Source organism: Jatropha curcas, chromosome 4, assembly GCF_041381405.1.
Source record: "Jatropha curcas cultivar XTBG-Jc1 chromosome 4, XTBG_Jcur_1.0, whole genome shotgun sequence".
In the NCBI taxonomy this organism is placed as follows: domain Eukaryota; kingdom Viridiplantae; phylum Streptophyta; class Magnoliopsida; order Malpighiales; family Euphorbiaceae; genus Jatropha; species Jatropha curcas.
This window is the reverse complement of record NC_143154.1, coordinates 1,317,136-1,337,052: the sequence shown is the minus strand read 5'-3', so window position 1 is coordinate 1,337,052 and position 19,917 is coordinate 1,317,136. Positions and strand designations below refer to the sequence as shown.

Sequence of the window (19,917 nt, the reverse complement as noted above, 5' to 3'; positions counted from 1 at the left end):
ATTGATGCAGTTAATATGATTTCATATATAGCAGCTTCTGGTTGCGTAATTAGTCATTCTAGTGGAGCACAAAGTTCAGCTCAATCGTACTGTATCTTCTGTTGTTGTTGTTTTGTCTTTCCAGTGGAGCATAATACAATTATTTCATGATTTTTTTATTGATAAAGGATTAAATAAGTAAAGAGAGAGTTAAAATGAATAGACTATTACATTAATTTTTTAAAATAAATATTCAATTATTACATTTTTTTATAGTGAAGGGGTTACCTTTACTTTTTCAATTTTATCTTCAATCTTCAATTAAGTTAGAACATGGGCTCCACATTCCACTAGCTAAAGCAACTTTGGCAGGAACTTTATTTTGTTCGACGACTACATAAGTCTGCTAATCGACCTCTCCCTCTCAACCTTGTTTAATCTGGCGTAGCAGCTCATCTATGGCAGCCACCATGAAACAAATAGTGGCAAAATCAATCAAATTAGCTGAAGAAGTTATAGTATCTACAAAGGGTGTAAGGGTCTTCAAGGATGAGTGCTATGAGATCAAGTCCAACACTCGTAAGCTCGCAGCAATTCTTCACGAAATGGTGGCTCAAGCATCCTGTAAATTCTATGATCGTCCAGCGCGTATAATCATTGACGAGACTGAACAAGTACTCCAAAGGGCCCGTTCTCTTGTGCTGAAATGCTGCCGCTTCCTCACAATCGTCTCTGCTTCTGAATTCAGAGTAGTGCAGGCCAATTGCAGTTTTCTGTAACAGATGTTTCTTGGCTCCATCGCTTATTATTTTCCAGCGACGATCATCTAGGTATACAATTATCTCTCCCTCCAATTGCCTCTAATAACCCACTCCTTGCTTGGATATGGGCAGATATTGGTGCACTATATAATGGTTCAATAGATGGTAAGCATGAGGCTGCAAATAAGCTCCTTTCGCTTTCACAAGATTGCGATTTGAATAAAAAGTCGATCATACAGGAAGCAGGGCTTGTTCCATTGTTGAAGTTGCTGAAAGAAGGTAGGATAGAAGCACAAGTCATAGCTGCAAAAGTAATTGGGACTCTAGGCTTTGACTCAGAAAGCGTTCAACGCATTATCGATGCTGGTGCCTGTTTGGTGTTTGTGAAAATCCTCAAAGAAGGTTCTATGAAAGTTCAAACTGAGGTGTCCTGGACTATATCAAATCTTGCGGCTAAATACCCGACATGCCAAGGTATTTTTGGCCAGAGTAATGTAGTTCGCCTGCTAATCAACCATCTTGCATCTGGAGTAGTTCAAGAACACGTTCCAAATGCTATTGTTATAAACAAAGCCACGTCAGTTCTTGCAATTGTAATGGCAAGGAATCATTTGAATACAAGTAAGGCAATTGAGGAATACTATGATGACAAGCCCAGGGAACCTCAGCAACAGAATGTTTCACTCCCTGGTACAAGCTTTAAAGGTGGAGAAGTCCAAGTTGAAAATGAAGACCCTGAGACCAAGACCAATATGAAAGTTATGACCGCCAGAGCTCTTTGTAACCTCCTCAAGGGCAATCCTTCTATATGCCGCACCATCATTGACTCAGGAGCTCTAATGTCTTTTATAGTTCTCTTAGACAAAGGAAATAAGGGTGTTCAATACCTTTCAGCGACCGCATTGATGGAGATCACTGCCATAGTAGAGGAAGATAGTGATGTAAGAAGAACCACATTCAGACACAGTTCACCTATTTGCAAAATTCTTGTTGATCAACTCATGAAAATTCTTCAAAGAGAAAATCAAGATTTAGACCTTCTAATCCCATGCATCAAGAGTATTGGGAATTTGGCAAAGATATTTCGAGTTGCTGAAGCAAGGATAATCGCTCCATTGGTTAATCTTCTGGATGATATTACAGATGTTGAGGTTCTAAAGGAGGCCTTAATCACCCTTGCGAAGTTTGCCTGCAAAGAAAACAATCTCCGTCATGATCATTCCAAGAAAATTATAAAAGCTGGAGGAGCAAAGAACCTAATTTCGCTCATCTTTTTCAAAGACCAAATTGTTCAATACTCAGCATTGCTTCTATTATGCTACATTACTTTGCACGTCCCGAACAGCGAAGAGCTTGTGCAGTACGAAGTGCTCAAAGTGCTAGAATGGGCTTCAAAGCAATCCTTTGTTACTCAAGATGAAACATTTGACTCATTGCTACCAGAGGCCAAAGCTAAATTAGAGCATGACGTTGAATTCACAATGTTTAGGTACGTGAAAGCTCTCAATTTTATATATATACACACGTAGTTCTTTTTTTCACTGACATAATCCTTCTGTTTTTTTTTTTTTTTTTTTGGGTCATAATTTACAATTAATAATCCTTTTTTCATTTTTTTCTCCCCCTTCACAAGTTAAATTTTACTCTAATTAGGGATCGTGATGTAATTAATGTATATAGTTAATTAGATTTTTCTTTTTTTTTTTTTTTCTTCAAATCCCTATTTGGTTTAGAAATCCTAATAAGTTTTGACTTGGTCAATAAATATATTTTTAAGGGCTTTCACGGGAACTTTTATTTTGATTGAATTTTGGTTTTAAATTCATTCCTCTTATCTCAAAAATTTCTTGTATTTTATTTTTAAGGTTATCCAGGTTTTTCAGTTAGCATTTTCAAATAGATTTGGGTGTATTTGAGGATTGTATAGACTCAGATATAGTTTTTAGATTTTATAAATTTTTTCTGGATATAATTAATCAATTAAAAGTAAGATATTTTTTCTGATAAAAAAATTATATATATTTCAGGGATTTATTAGTTTTGTGTTTGTTTAGGTTGGCAGTAATAATTTAACTTTGATATTTCTACTCTATTTGGGAAATAGTTTGGATACTAAAGTGTGAAAAAAAAAAAAAACTTATATAAATAATAATAAAGTACAATAAATATTAAATATTAAAGCTAAATATAAGTGATGCTAAATTAAATTAAATTGGATCGTATAACTTAGTTTTTTCTACACTTAAATTAAAGGTAATTTAGTTTATAATTTTATAAAAATTATAACCATAATTGAAAAAGCAAAAAAAAAAAAAAAATATGGAGAAATGAAAGCTTGTTAATAAAAAGACATGTATGCCAATGTTGGTCGAGATAGAGTGATTAAAATTTTTTTCTCTTAATTAAAGTTGGAGTCTAACGGTCTTTCGGACATGTAATATAATTTTTAGAATATTATTGTATAAGTAATATTACAGTTGATGTAAAGAAATTAACAGATTATTCATTTTAGTCCCAAGCCTAAGGGCAGTTGAGTTACATTCTTTTGTTAAATGTGAGAACTTTACAGGTTGCTGCCCAAACAATTAAAGAATATGGAAGCAGCATCTGTGATTCTTGAAAAACTAGCAGATGAACTTACTGAAGCGATCAAAAATCAAGCTCAATATGCAATTGACTTCAAATGTGACCTCGAGAACTTGAAGGACAAGCTTAAAATTGTCAATGGTTTCTTTGCTGATATGGATAAGCTCAAGGAACAGAAACAAGTTCTCAAGGAAGCTTGGTCTCAGTTGAGAGATTTGGCTTATGATGCTGATGACATTTTAACAGATTGCATGATCAGAGAGGAATATAAGAAAGATGGACACGGCTTCTCGCTAAATGATCCAATTTTCGCTTATAAAATGGGAAGAAAGTTGAAAGATTTAAATTCACGTTTGCAAAACGTAGAGGATAGCATGAACAAGTATCTCATTAGTCAATCACAACAATTGAACAAGAACGAAGTACGGATGGATAAGGGATTATTTATTTCTCAGCACCTCACCTTATCTGACTCATTAGTTGGATTGGAAGAAGACATAAGAAAGCTCAAGAAATGGATTCTCTCCGAGAATAGGCCACCACTGCAATTTGTTGGCATTGTCGGGATGGGAGGTTCAGGCAAAACTACTCTTGCTTGGGAAATTTACAATGACAAGGAAGTAATTGATAAATTTAAGCAAAACAGAATCTGGGTGACTGTTTCTCAAGATTGCGATGAAGAAAGCATTATAAACAGCATATTGGAAGAACTGAAAAAACAGCAGCAGGAGGTGACACAAGGAGGTGATGATCATGAAAGTTTCTGCCTTGTCATTTTAGACGATATATGGAATGTTTTCAATCTATCTCATTGGCAGGATTTATGCTTTAGTCTTGATAGAAAACAAGGTCAAAATACCTGCATCATTATCACAACTAGAAATGAAGAAGTTGCAATCGGTATGCGAGTAAACAGTTCTCGAATCCATTATCCAAAAGCTTTAGAAGATGAAAAATGCTGGTTATTGTTTCAGAAGGTTGCATTTTCTCCCAGTGACGATATCTGTAAAGATGAGAATATCATCCAAGTTGGAAAAAAGATAGTGAAGAAATGCGGAGGACTTCCTCTAGCAATCAAAACCATAGCAGCCTTATTGAAATCAAAACGCCAGCTTAAAGAGTGGGAAAAAGTTCATGATGAGTTCCAGAAATTAACTCAAGAGAAGGTCCCAGTAATGGCGTGTTTGCAACTAAGTTATGATGCACTCCCGCGACACCTGAAGCAATTTCTCTTGAGTTTTTCTATTTATCCTAAAGATTTTGAGATTCGAGCTGAACAATTGGTCCACTGGTGGATTGGCGAAGGCCTTGTCAAGAGCCGGGATTCAAAAACTGCAATGGATTTGGGGTATGAATATTTAGCAGACTTAGCTGGGAGATGCTTGGTTGAAGTAGTACGGAGGCGTGGTTATGATGGAAAAGTCCACAGTTGTAAAATGCATGATCTTGTGCGTGATTTAACCATTAAAACTGCAGGAGAAGAAGCACTTTGCAGTTTCGAAAGTGGAGGCAAGCAACGACAATTAATAATGCAAGATTCACTTTGGTTGGGTATCACAGATGAAAATATTTCAATATCATCATTGAGTCAATGTTCAAAATTAAGGGCAATTCTATCGATGTCTAGCTTAAGCATTTCATCAAACATGCCAATCTCCCTGAGTTCCCTTAGAGTTTTGGATCTCTCCAATGGCAAGCTAGATGACAAATCTGTGGAGAATCTGTTCAAATGGATCATTTTACTCAAACGCTTGGCACATCTCAATCTAAGCGGGGCTCCTGGTCTCAAAAATGTTCCCCGCATTCGGAAACTCCGAAACCTTCAGCTTTTGGTTTTGAGTGGATGCAGTAATTTAGTAAAATCTAAATGATTCATCCATCATTTATTTGAAGAAGCTCTTGATTTTGGACTTGGGATCCTGTGATAGTCTTATGTTCTTACCGCAAGGAATCGGAAGGCTAACAAAACTTGAAGAATTGTCTGGATTCAAGTTGCATCGACGAGAAAATTCACAAAGTTGTGGCCTTCTTGAGCTTCAAAACCTAGTCCAACTAAGGGTACTGCGAATTAAGTTGAGTGATGAGAGCGAAATCTTGGACAATGAGTGGGAGGCCTTATCAAGACTTGAGAAACTCCAGGTTTTAGCCATTGATACTGAAAATACTAAAGAACCAACAAATCTGCAAAAGCTAGATCGGCTTAAACCTCCTCCAGGTCTTGAACAAGTTTATCTTAGGCACTATCGTCGTAACCATCTACCAGAATGGATTAACCCCAAAACACTTTCTAAGTTGCAGTATTTGTCCATTGAGTTTGGAGACATAAAACACTTTCGTGAAGAGAAATGGAAACTCGTGGGTTTGTGCTTGAAGTTCCTGCCACTCTTCGAGGACGACTGGAAAAAATTAAAGCAGATTATGCCTTCTTTATGTGATGTTGAGGTTAGCAATTGTCCCAGTTTGAAAAATCCACCGTCTGAGCACAAGAGCTGGATTTGGAGAAACTAAAGCATATGAGATGGGTTTCATGTAAGATTATTTAATCTTGTTAAATATTTCATGTGTGTATTAGTTTTTTTACTTGCTTTGTAAGAGGTGTTCTTTTTTTTTTTTTTTTATGTATAATACTATATTACTATATGTTTGCATTTTATTGACATGCTATATAATATGTATGTATTTTGTTGATGCATTTTGTAAAATTTGTTGAAACTTAGATTTCATTGCTCAATTTAATTAGAATGAAACTCTCATGACATATTATAAATCAGATTTTACATTCTGCTACTAATCTCTTTGTAATCAGTCCCCAAAATGTTACATGGCTAATCTTATTAAACCGTTGCGACTAAAAGAATGTCCTGAAGGACTTTCGCAACGGATCCAAAATCAGTTGCTAACATCCATTCTAATTGGTTGCTGCTCCTTTGTAAATTCACTCTCTTTTGACCATGAAATTTAGCAACGGATTGTAATCTCGGTTACGAAATTATGGTCAATCTGCTGCTAATTCACGATTTGAAATCTTGTTCTACATTCCAATGCCAAACCATTGATATTAGTTGCTATTTTAGGGCCACGATTTATCACATATATTAGCAATGAACTGTGTTTGTTACTAATATTCCAATACTATTCTGTTGTTAATTTATTTCTAAATTCCAAATTGGATTTCTACTTCTATAGTGTTGTTGATCCATTACCATTCAACTATTAATTTCCACTGCTAAATTGCAATTTTTTTTTTATTAACAATTTCATAGGCAAGTATTGAAATTCATCGTATGTAAAATCAAATAATTACTAATAAAAATTATTTTTTCAAATAAATATAAATTATATATATATAAAAGTTATACGTTTAATAAGCATATTATATTTTATCAACTCCAATTACAGTTATCAAAATTTTATTAAATATTAATATTCACCACCAACTAACGGTTCATCACGGGATATCCACTATCAAGTATCAAAGTGGTAGAGGTTATTGTTTGATAAGGAAGAATTCTCATCAATTGTTTGGTATAACCATTAATGCACCATTATAATTACAACAACGGAAATAATTGATGCAAATTAAATTATAATTTAATGGTAAATGCATATATGACTTGACAATATATCCGTATTCAAATCGCAATTGATAAATTTATCAAACAATGCAATTGATAAATTTACTAATTTTATAAATTATAGTCTATTATTTTTCAAATAGATAAATAAACTTAGAAATTTATTAAATTCTTAAATTCTATCAATATAAATAACCACTTATAATTGTTTGGAGCTCAAATAATTGCTTTCCATAACTTTTTATTTATTTCCAAAGTTGATAACTAAATTTTATAAATTTGATTTTGTCATAAATTTAGAAAACTAATTACTTTCTTCATTCAAAGAGTAATTTGATCAAATTAACTTTCTGATTTTATTATAATTTAAGGAAATAATTGTTTTTTAAAATTTAACATAAAAATTTTAAACGATTTATATTTTGAGACTAATGGAATATAAAGCAAGACTCAAATTATAGTTGATAAAATAGTTCGCTATAAATTGATCAAAATTTTCATTTTCACCGAATACATCTAATCTAATTATCAGGATATGTTCGACAATAATATTTAAGGTAGCTTTTAGCAGTTCAACTAGATCAAAACTCTGTTTCTATTAGTTAAAGCTAGTGTTCGTCTATTAAATTTAAAAGGACAAAAAAAGTAAAGGAAATGTTTTATATCACAAATAAGGCTTGTTAATTTGTAAAAAATAATGGAAATAAATATAAAAAAAATTTATCATTATGAAATGCTAAACATTAGTGTGGTTAACAATTTTTTAAACCTTCCCTAACCTCTAAAATTATTATATAAAAATTATTGTACTATTATAACCAACGAAAACAGTGTTTTAATCAAATAAAAACCCTAATAGCTGTTTTAAAAGTTGTTATCGAATAGGTGCGTAACATAGAATTTTAGAATATCATCACACTTACAATTAAAGCTCTTGTCATGGATGACGAACATGAGAAAAATTAATTTAAAATTAAAAAAAAAAAAAAAGGGAAAGGTCCTCTCTTCGTTTGTTAGCTATGAATGGATAATATATTGATATTTAATTTTGCATGATTAAAGCTTTTTTTTTTTTTTTTTATAATTCTATATCAAAAAAAGGTAAAAGCTAAGGTATCCAAAGGTGATATATTATCGCCAAGGGCAGGGCATGATAATCGTTAAGGTCTTAAAGAAAATAAAAGATCAGAAGATTCGAGCTCCGACAAGCTTTTTCACAAGCATACAAAATCATAACAATTAATAAAGAATGAATATAGTATTGTTTCAGATTACATATTGAGTATTAAAATTATATTAATTTATTATTATTTAAACGATAATAGAAAAATAATTTTACAAATAAAAGAAATAAAATAAAGCGATAAAAAAAGAACTCGAGCAAGTAATTGTTGAGAAGAAATTAAGGATTAAAAATTATTGGGGATTATGACTTCATTTAATTTTATCCAATTTATTCTATTAGTTTGATAATCAATTTTAATTGTTCAAGCAGAAAAAACAACTCTAAAATCAGTAACAAGCTCTCTTGATGTATTGTTAACTATTTTAATCCAGTTTAACTATCTATCTTCAAATAGAGCAATCAAACATGAATTAAATCATTAAATTTTATGGTTTGTTTGTGAATTCATAATCTAAGGTCGTTAACTTATGAAAACCCCATGAGTCAAACCAAATAGCTTCCGCATTAAGTTATTGTTCTCATATAATTTATTACTTTCTTCATATCAAAAACTCTTCTCTTGATGGTGATTAATGAAATAAATCAATCAAAGGGAGAAACTCTGCTTGAAAGCATTAAGTTCAATAATAAATTATATCATGAACATGAAAAAACAAATCTAATATTATAAATTGGAATCAAAATTAAGCTACATTAAATCCCTAATATATGAGAGTTTACTGTGTCCATTATTATGGTCCACAGTAAACTCAACTAATCTTCATTCACCTTCGGAGGCAAAAGGGTTGGCAGGAGGAGTTTAGTCGCAAAGGATTAAACTCATAACTTAAGTCGTGGTAATCAATCACGCAAGTGCTCTTCAACACTGATTACTCTCATTCGGGTTAAAAAATAAATGATAGTTCCTGATCATGTAATATTATATTCCCTTTCGTCCGATATTTTGTCTCATTTTTCTTTTCATCCATCCTAAATTGTCATTGTATTTCTTTTTTTTTAAATAATAATATTTAAAATTTATTATTTTAGTCTTATTCAATATATTTTATCTATAAATATAATAATCTAATTACTATATTATCATTTATTAGGGACTAATAAGCTACAAGAATTTCAAAAATTATCAAATAAACGGATACGATAGTTGTCGAAAATCGGTCGAGCTCAAGTCTTCTTACCTTTAATTTTTAAACCCTTATCAAATCATGCCCTACAACAGGACACTGTTACGTTTGGACATTGGACACCTTTCTAATATATATATATATATATATATATATATATATATATATATATATTTATTTATTTATTTATATTTATTTATTAGCTTTAATCAAGGTAAGTCTTCAAAATATTAATATATTAAAGAAAGAGTGTTTCCCTTTTTTTTTTCTTTTGACCTTTGAATTATGATGCATATTATTAATGAAAGAAATGATCGATACAGTCGGGAGCACTATCCCAAGTTTGAAAACAAGCCTCACTAGGAACTGATTTAGCCAACACATGAGCTATATTATTTGCTTGTCTTCTAATCCAAGCCAAGGTGACATAAGGCAATTGGACTAAGAGTAGCTTATATTCAGAGATGACAACTCCAAACTCAGATCAGTCGTGGGTAGAACTCTTCAGAGCATGATAAACTTGCAAACAATCAATCTCAACCTGAATCGTCAGATTAGGGTGACCTGATAGCACCCATGATAATACTTTTCTTAACGCCTGAGCTTCTGCTACTGCTGGAGAAGAACAGCCTTGCAGTGAAGACGTTGCTGCTGATACGAACCCGCCATGGCAGTTTGAGATTACAGCACCAACAGCTCCATGGCCAGCAGAGGGGAGAAGAGCTGCATCAAAGTTTATTGTAAAAGTGCCAGTGGGTGGCGGAAACCATTGATCCCCTGCAGAAGCACCTATGCCTGTATCCGAACCTGACAACTTCAGCTGGGCTTTCTTCCAAGATGCGAGCATACATCTAGCTCGAGTAACCACATGATAAGGTCCCTCTTCCACTTGGTTCCATTTGAACTCATTACGGCTTAGTCAAACACTCCACAAGCCCATAATAAAACTCTCGAAAAATTCGCTCTTCCAGACCCTGTGTAAATGTTCGAACATCTGTAAGAAACTTGGAAAATTGCCAATATTAGGTTGAACACCAAAAAACTGCCAACAGAATCTTGCTTTTGGACACTCAACAAGAGCATGAGCTAACGTTTCAGCAGCACCACAATAATTGCATCCTGTGTCAAGCTCCATTCCCTCCTTTCCAAAGTTGTTTTAACTGGCAGAATACCTCGACAACACGTCCATAGGAAATGCCTCACTTTTGGCGGAATTTTTAGAGACCAAAGAGCTTTCCAGAAACCTGACCGCAAATCATCTTCAACATCCACATAATGAGGTGCTACGACTTTATATCCCGATTTCACATAATATACTCCTGAGTCTGTCCAGTGCCATATAAGAGTGTCTTCCTGAATATTTGTAACTAAAGGAATAGAAGTGATAAGTTCAGCAATTGAAGGATTGAAAAGACCGTGTATCAGAGGCAAATTCCAAGCACGTTCCCCTTGTGTCAAAATAAGGTCTGAAACCTTTATATGCTCAAAACCAGGAAGAATAGGCAAGTTAACTCGAAACTGGTTATCCCTTTTTTTTGTTCTTTCATTTAATCTTAAATTAATATTTCTCATGTGTCTCCTTCTCATCATGTGCATCATTCATGACGAGAGCACTAGTCGTAAGCATGATGATACTTGGAATTTTAAAGAATGACCAAATACATGGATTCACACGTCAACTTTTAAGATTTTAATTTTGTGTCACTTTGAACATTATGAAAGACTATTGTATATTTGAATTTATAAATTTTCAATCCATTCAGAATAAATAAATTATGATTGTAGAATTTATTTGAATTCCAGATAGAATTTATCTGTAAATAAATTTGTCATGTTTGGTATGGTATAATTTAAAATAAAGAATTCAAATAAATTATATAAAATTATGTTTGGAATAAATTTTTAAATGAAAATTCATTTTTCTTTATTTCTTATAACACCCTTGACATAATAATTTAATAAATTAATAACAAACACCAATTATATTTATTATGTACAATACAATAACTTGTCATTTTTATTAAAATATAAATAATAAATTTCATATAAAAAAGTACACTAATATTCCACACTAATTGATTAATTATATAAGCAGTAATATTTTTCATCATAATTATTTTTAATTGATGTAAAAAATTTTGTTGATTTTAAGTAATTAATTTGAAAACTAAAAAAAAATATTAAGAATGTTACTATTGTTTTTAATTGCATTGAAAACAATTGTCGATGCTCAGTTTTTTATAATTTTCATAGTAATAATAACTAATGTTATTACTAGACTTAAAAACAACGTCATTACTGGTTTGAAATTTTTCAAAAAAAAAATAAAAAGGAAAAAAATATAAAAATATAAACTAAAGTTATTATTGGATTAAAAAACAGAGGTTGTTATAGTTTGGAATTTTCCAAAGAAAATGAATAAAAAGGAAAAAAAAAAGTAAAAAATAGTTGAGTTTATAGTGGAGGGTAATTTTGTCAATAAACATTTTAATGGTCAACTTTGTGGAATTTATTTAAAAATTTTATCAATTTTAGTAGAATTTGAATTATGCATTCTCAATTCCATAGAATTCAATTCATAGAATTCAAATTTTTTTTTTTTTCATTCCAAACACAATATTTTGGATTTCCAAAATCAATTTCACAAAATTTTGTGAAATTCATTTGTTCCAAACGGATTGCACACCTTTCCATACTAATAGCAATATTTTTTAGAATTTTTAGCTTTTAAATGCAAAATATGGATTTGATGTGTAGTTGATATAACTTTTGGAATAATAATTTTTACATGTTTAAATTATATAATAAATATTTAATTGATAAATTTGCAAGTTGAACTATTCAATAAACTAATTTTGCAAGTTGAAATATTTAATATACATAATTTTATAAGTTAAATTGATTAATAGGTCAAAATAAAAGTTGAGGGTGTCTGAAATTTAAAGTAATAAGTTTATGGGTGAATTTTTATATTGTTTATTGATAATGTTATTTTTAATATAATTTTTGTTAAGATTTCTAGTATTTTTAATTACTTTAGTAAGTTTTCATTTAGTTTTATTTATGTTTTTCAATAAATCTTCCTTAAATCATATTTCGCTTGATCTTGAAGAATTTTGCAGCATTTTTATAGAAAATCAGCCAAAAATGCAGAAAATACTGTACCTATGCAAAAAGGCTGGCACGCCCTAAGCGTGTTATCCAACACCCATATGCTGTGTTCAAGATAAATTCAACAGAGGTTCAGAATCTGGCACCCCCAAGCCATGCCAGAGAGCACGCCTGTGCTACAAAAAGCTGTCGATCTCAAAACGTGCTCATCCAAGCATGACCCGTACTGCAATCACCTTGAGGACTCAGAGCCTAGCACACCCAAGTCGTGCTAGAGAGCACGCTCGTGCTGAAGACCAAATTTTGCATTGGGCTAAGAACGTCAGTTATAGCCCATACTACTTGCATAAACCCACATGAGATGTTTTTCTAACATGCCAATCAAGTTTAAATCCTATTTAGATACTAGGAGAGTCTTAATTGGGAAGAAATACAAAGTCTAAATAATTTTTCATCTCCAAAAGATTTCTTATTCAATAGAAATTCACTTTCCTAAACGAACACGATAATACTCCAGAAAACCTATGTAACGAGAGAGACTAGCCATGATCGAGGGAGGAATCCATTCATTATATATTCCATCTCTTGTTCTATTATTTTCTATGCAGTTTTCTTTCTTTAAGACTTCAAGCAATCAAGTTGGAGATCAAGATTCAAAGAAGCGATGCAAGTCAATTGTCGACTAGTTTTTATTTTTGAACTCTTATTCTTGTTTCTATTTTTCATTATTCATGTTGATTATGAGAATATTTTCAAGTTTAATTGACTATAGTTATGTCACGACCCGTTTCCATGGGCCGGACCGGCACTAGGGCCCAAGTAAGCTTAAGGCCCCTGAGGCCCGTAGTAAGCCTGAATAATTAAAATCTATTATCTCAATATAAATTTCAAACATTCAGCCTATATTAATATGAAAAAAATATACCTCAAAATTTTATTATACCTCGGCCTAAATTTATCATCTTCAACATTACACAGTTCGAGCCCCATTTACTATACAACACATTTCTAATATGGGTCAACAGAATTACTTCATCTGTATTACTACACGACTAGATGTATGTAAATTCTACAACTGCGGAGTCACTAACTCTTTGGTATACATGGCTTTGTATACACATAATTACATAGTAAAATAATTGTGGAACTAGGAAAAATTTCTCTATTGCCCTGCGCCGAAGGAACATAGCCTAAATCGGATTTAAGAAAAACTTACTCCCTGAAAACATCAAACAAAACATGTGAGTTTTCTAAGGAGTAATAATTATTGCACAACACACGCAGTCACACAAATGTGTAAACATATCAATCTAGTCATCCGACTAGTTATATGCTCACGCAGCCAGTCACACAAATGGCACATACCAGCACTCACAATCATTAACATCTTCATATAATCACATCACGTGGAAATTGGTCTGTGGCGTCACCGAAACCCCCTGATGAGCCGTCCTCCCACATGGCCCATCATCTCATAACATGTGCACCAGGGAGCCGATCCCCCATACTGGCTTACCGGTCTAATCCTCACTTGACCAGCCCTCTCATTGTTTTCCATTTTCTCTTTTCTTTCCCATACCAATAGGAGGCATCCCGGTCGTCTCCATCAAATCTAGATCATCAGGCGCTCACAACAGGAGGCCACCCTGCGGGCTGCGATCAAATCTAGATTATCAGGTGCGCCCAATAAAGAAGCCAACCTGTGGTTTTCCATATCATACAAATCACAACGGTAGGAACACACGGGGGCGCCGATCTCCCATTTACCCGGCCGACAGTCCAACCGTCCTCACAAACCCATGGTGACCCACTTCATCCCAACTCCACACAAACAAAACATAGCATTATCACAACACAATTAATCAAACATTGCAATTAGATGCAAACATATTAATCAGTTGAACATCGTAATGCAATGCACAATTAGACATTCATACTCAAATGCAAATAAATAAATAATATTAACATTAAACAACAATGATAGAATAAATAATAATAATAATAAACAATAATAATGAAAATAAATAAGTAATTGAATAATTAAATAAATAATGATGATAGTAAAATAATTAGAGCACTTTATTTACTATGTATTAAGTTATAGAATTAATCTAAATAAACTTATTAATTATATTGTTAATTAAAACTAGTCTAAGTTCTATCGAAATTTCGGCAGCATCTCTCCTAAAAATTGGACTATCTACCTGCTCAAATATCACAATATATATATATATCAATCAATGCACACAGCCCATCCGTCGGGCAATCAGTCAGCTATATTCCCATCCTCCTTTCAAAACAACCATATCAACATTCACCATTTAATTTACAAATTATAATAACCTCCAAGCATGTTCCAATGATATTATTAATTGTTCTCTAACTAATTACAAAATAAATAAATTATAGACAAACTTGTATACATAAGTTAAATTCAACTACTCTCATTTGATAGTTACTTAGGCTCTAATCATTATAAAACTCCTCATCAAGCCTTTACTTCATCATCCTTGCTTCAGGAATAAACCACATTTATTTATGCATTTGTTTAAAATTCTATACTAGCCTTTAAGAACCAATGCTAATTTAAATTAAATTTTAATATATACACCTACTAAGTAACTCAACTCAACTTTAAACATATACCAACTAAAGCTTCATAAATTTCTTCACCATGACATAAAGATATAATTTCTAGTCTATGGCAAGGTCTAGAATTGAATCATTTATTTAGCAAGAATATAGCTGTCAAGCAATAACCAATAATAACCAACATTAACATTTAAAATAGTTCGTATGTTAGTTTATCTAAAATGACATCAATTATTGAAAATAGTTGTTGCCCACCAAGAGAAATAGGTTGTTCTCGACCTAACTCATATATAATGTACAAATTAACTCATTTCCCATCAAGGACTTGATTTATAAATCCTTTTGATTCATAATAAAGCAGTAATTCAATTGAATAGCTAAACTGGTGATTCATTTGTACATGGAACTTTCAGTTTATAGCCCAGTTGAAAGGGCAAGATTCAAGGTAACATCCCAGGCCTACTGAGGTATTGTCCGCTTTGGGCCACGCAGGCCCGCACGATTTTGTCCATTGGGCCAGGCTTTGCAACCCACCCAAAAGGCGCCTCAGTAGCTCAAGGCCTGCCGCACCTTATGTACATCACTTCCACCTTGTGCTTAGTCGAAGTGGGATTCGCCTAAGGTGCAGTCCTTGACATACACCCCCCCTTAGGGACTCAGCGTCCTCGCTGAGGTTTGCCCCACCACCAGCCATAGGGACAAGGCTTGGCTCTGATGGACTCAGCGTCCTCGCTGAGGTTTGCCCCACCACCAGCCATAGGGACAAGGCTTGGCTCTGATGGCCACGCAGGCCCGCACGGTTTTGTCCATTGGGCCAGGCTTTGCAATCCACCCAAAAGGCGCCTCAGTAGCTCAAGGCCTGCCACACTTTATGTACATCACTTCCACCTTGTGCTTAGCCGATGTGGGATTCGCCTAAGGTGCAATCCCTGACAAGTTAATTACTATGTTGAACTAAATTCATATACTAGGGGTTTGATGTAGCTTAATTTCGATTCGAATTTATAATATTAGATTTGTTTTTCTTTGTTCATGTTATATTTATTATTGAACTTAATATTTTTAGGCATAGATTTCTCCCATGGATTGATTTATTTCGTTAATCACTATCAAGAGAAGGGTTTTTGATATGAAAAAAGTAATAAATTATATGCGAATAATAAGTGAAGTCATAATCTCTAGTAATTTTTAATCATTGATTTCTTCTCAACAATTTCTTGCTTGAGTTATTTTTCATCGCTTTATTTTATTTCTTTTATTTGTAGAATTATTCTCCTTATTGTCGTTTAAATAATAATAGATTAATATAATTTTGATACTTGGTATACAATACTCGTGGGAACGATACTCTACTCACTCTTTATTACTTGTTTGCGATTTCTTGGACTTGCAAAAAAGTCTGTCATTATTATTATTATTATTATTAGATCTAACAATTGAATTTATTTTCTCAATCAACAAATTTCAATAACTACTCTGTTAGGTTAATTTTAACATTTCACTTTTTTTTTATATTCCACTTAGATGACACTTTAGAAATTAATGTAGTATTAATTATTTTATTTCAATTTGCTCTTATCTTGATATCTCTATCAAATTTTGTGTCTCTTAATTACAAAGAATTAATGAAAGAGTAATTTAGTCGATTATTTTTTATTTTTATAGAATTGAGGTGGTTCAATTATTTTTTTTTAATTTTTTGTGAAAAGTGAAAAATTCAAAAGTAATATATTATACCTATTTTCAATATTAATTAAATATAATTAATAATCCTAATTCTACAAATCATTTTTTTTCTTTTTCAATAATTTGCAACATATGACGAATACATATGAGTTTTTGTTGCTAAGCGTCAATAGCATCAATTGAGGAACAGGCCGCATTACCAGGCTCTATTGATCAAAGATCCACACCTGTAAATCAAGATCTAAAGTCTCCAATCAAATAAATTCAAATATCATAGTTATTTAGTAATAAACTCTCACAAAGAAGGGACAAAAAAAATCTAAATATGGAGACAACTAACAATAACATAACAAAAAAGACAGATATGTTACTTTAATAAAAACACATGTGATTTTATTAAAGTAAAGAAGATTAAAGACAAAGAAGGTGAAGCGAAAGAGATAATAGAAAGTAGAAGGTAGGAAATTAAAACTAGTGTTAGAAAACTAGAGAAATAAGAGAGCTAGAGAGAACTAAATTTTAATTTAATTTGCACAGTTATTAAAATAAAAGAATGAATCTTTATTGCAATTGTACGTAGGTTCATAATTAGTTCGGCTTATCTTGTTTTTCTTTTTTTAATAGCGATGGAATCAACTTTATTAAAGCCATAGAATAACTCATTGATTAAAGCCATACAGGGAGAGAAAAGAAAAACTAACTGAGAGCAACTTATCTCATCGATGATTTGTGCATTTTTTTCATGGTGGGGGCTTTTGTACTCTAATGGGTTTGTTTTTTACTTTGTCTTTGTACTTTCTTGATGTTGGCCAAGTCAGGATAGTGGGAAACCAGCGATGGCGCATCTGGTCCCATGTTGTTTTCTTCTCTCTGCATAATAATAATTATTATTATAAAATTAATAAAGCTAATTTACTGGACTAACCATTTAGTTTTTATTTTTTAAAATTTAATTTTGTATGAAAATTGTAACCTTCTTTCTCTGCTAATTCTATGCTCCTCGAACTACACAAATTGGAATTATGATGATGAAGTTGGCACAACAAGTCGTGCTTGCTTGCAGCCTTCTTTCTTTTTTAATTCTCTAAATAAATAAATAAAATAAATTTATGGATTTCTTTATATTTTTTAAATGATAAAAAAAAATATGAGACCTCGAATTTAACCCAACAAACACGCATGTTATAGAGATGTTGTAACATCAGGTTTTTGTAAGTATACGACTGCTCTGCTTTTTATAACATTTTCAACGCTCTATCACTTGTTTTCTGTCTGTTTAAACCCTAACTATATGTCTACCTATTACTTTCTTTTTTGCTTTCTTTTAATTTTTAATGTAACCAAATACTATATATTTTTGAAAAATATTACACAAATTTTAATACTTAAAATTTATTCTTTTTTTTTTTATGAAAAGAAAATGTGGTTGTGCCTTTTTCTGTGTGTTTGTGTTGGGAAGAGGGGAGTATATGTGTGGATGGAGGGTTGCAAAACCCTAGCTAATAATTTTCAAGTAGGTGACAACAAATGATGACAAAAAATGGTGATATACATGTGGTTTGAGACCAGTTGGGCATCATCACCGCAGCACAGCATTTGTTGTCGTTTGGTGAAAACATACGTCATTATAGTGTAGTGCCTTGTGCCAAAGGAAGAATTATTAATTTTATTATATTCATGTGTCGATCATACGGGTCTTGATTTATAATTTTTTTTTTCTTTTTAAGGGTAACTTGATTTACATTTTATTATTAGGGAAAGGATACCGTTAACGATGAATTAGCAGTTTTAGTAGCATTTAGCTGTTAACTTAGAATAATAGGTCTACTCCACCTCAATTCATCATTTCAAATTTTATACAGAAGGTCTTCTTGTACCAACTTTTTCTACATATACCACAATTAAAGTACCTGTTTGAGTAGTTTTTTATAAAACGTTATAAGTTAAAAAATGTATAGGTTAACTTTTTATAAAACGTTTAATCTTTAAAAATTAGTTTAAACGCTATTTTTTATAGTGTTCGATAATATATCATTTAGTGTTTTAATTAGTCAAAATGTTAAAAACTACTTAAAAAGCTGTTGTCCAACACATCTTTATTAATTACTCACCTCTAGCGCAGGGGAGTGCAATATTTGAAGTTTCTGTTGGTTTTCACAATTTGTAGTTGAAAAAAATAATGTAGACTTGAACAGAAGGCAGTGGAAGGAAAAAAAGGGAAAATGAAAAGACAATTGAGAGAAAACTCATTGGGAAAGAGAGATTGGGATGTATAGAACATATAGTCTATATTCATGAAAACATTTTAGCCTCTTGCAAGATTAAATCATTGCATACATGTTCTTCTTGTAATTTTTCTAAAAATGTTTAACTTTTATTTTTTATTTTTAAAAATTTTTTTCTAATATAATGACTTTGCATTTTCCATATCCAGCTTTGCAATTTGTCTTACATTGTCTTTTCATATTGTTTGATGTGACATGAAAATTATCAATAAATGTTAGGTGAGTTTGAATTTATATAAAATAAACTATCAGGATAAATAGCATTTTCATGTATAAAAATTTTATTGCTAAATTAAACTATGGTATTCTCTAATATTTCAATAACAAAATATGATAAAATTATCGCTTTATTAATTATTCTAAAACCCTTTAATCTCCCTACTTAAATAATTTTATTTACTACTATTTATTTATTTGTAGAGTTGTGGCTTATAACTTTTTTTTTATTGTTTATTTATTTATAGGGCTGTAATAAGATATTTCTGTTATTTATTTCCTCACACTTATTATCTTCCTTCTTTAATAATTATAACCACACCAATCTATTAATTTCTCTTCTAAATTAATTAATTAATTAATTAATAATGTCTACGTTCCTTTGGTCTTCCTAAGCCTACCTTAAGTGTCTTTGCACCATATAGTTGAGTGTTCTGTTTCTTTTTTACAAGTTAATGTACCAATTTCAAATTAGAATGTATTAGATTCAAATACATTGAAAAATTAAACCTCAATTTCAAAATTCGCATGCCTACACATCACATCAATCAACCTATAGCAGCTCTTGTGGATGATACATTTTTCATCTCCTTTACTTTTTCGGGATTGTAAGATGTCTGTACGATTAATTTTTTACTTTTCTACTTGAATACTTAAACGCTGTTATCATAATAAATGAATTTATCATGTTTCATATATTATAATTTAAAATAAATATTTCAATTGAATTATTCTTTAACCAAAAGCTCATAACAAAAAAAAAAAATTAAATTAACAATATAACATATATGAAATGTATAGTTATATTACATGTGT

General features: G+C 31.6%; 2 protein-coding genes across 2 annotated transcripts; one reads left to right on the top strand and one right to left on the bottom strand.

Annotated features, from left to right (window-relative positions):
* The first annotated feature begins 355 nt into the window (after nucleotides 1-355).
* LOC105647139 (disease resistance RPP13-like protein 4) lies at nucleotides 356-6,049 on the top strand. The gene is given in 3 exon segments (XM_089720085.1): nucleotides 356-2,229; nucleotides 3,310-5,191; nucleotides 5,193-6,049. Coding segments are annotated over 3 exon segments (3,606 nt in total). The 5' UTR covers nucleotides 356-1,147; the 3' UTR covers nucleotides 5,835-6,049.
* A 3,646-nt stretch (nucleotides 6,050-9,695) lies between these two features.
* On the bottom strand, nucleotides 9,696-10,783 carry LOC149496626 (uncharacterized). The gene is made up of 2 exons (XM_089720393.1): nucleotides 10,303-10,783; nucleotides 9,696-10,099 (listed from the first exon to the last, which is right to left on the bottom strand). Exons 1-2 carry the CDS (start codon nucleotides 10,781-10,783, stop codon nucleotides 9,696-9,698), a joined length of 885 nt encoding a protein of 294 aa, XP_089576519.1.
* Nucleotides 10,784-19,917: the final 9,134 nt, after the last annotated feature.

Coding starts and splice junctions, on each gene's coding strand:
- LOC149496626 (XM_089720393.1), bottom strand. CDS start 10,783: ATGAGAAATATTAATTTAAGATTAAATGAAAGAACAAAAAAAAGGGAT. Junction 10,100..10,302: donor TATTGTGGTGCTGCTGAAAC/GTTAGCTCATGC, acceptor AATGGAACCAAG/TGGAAGAGGGACCTTATCAT.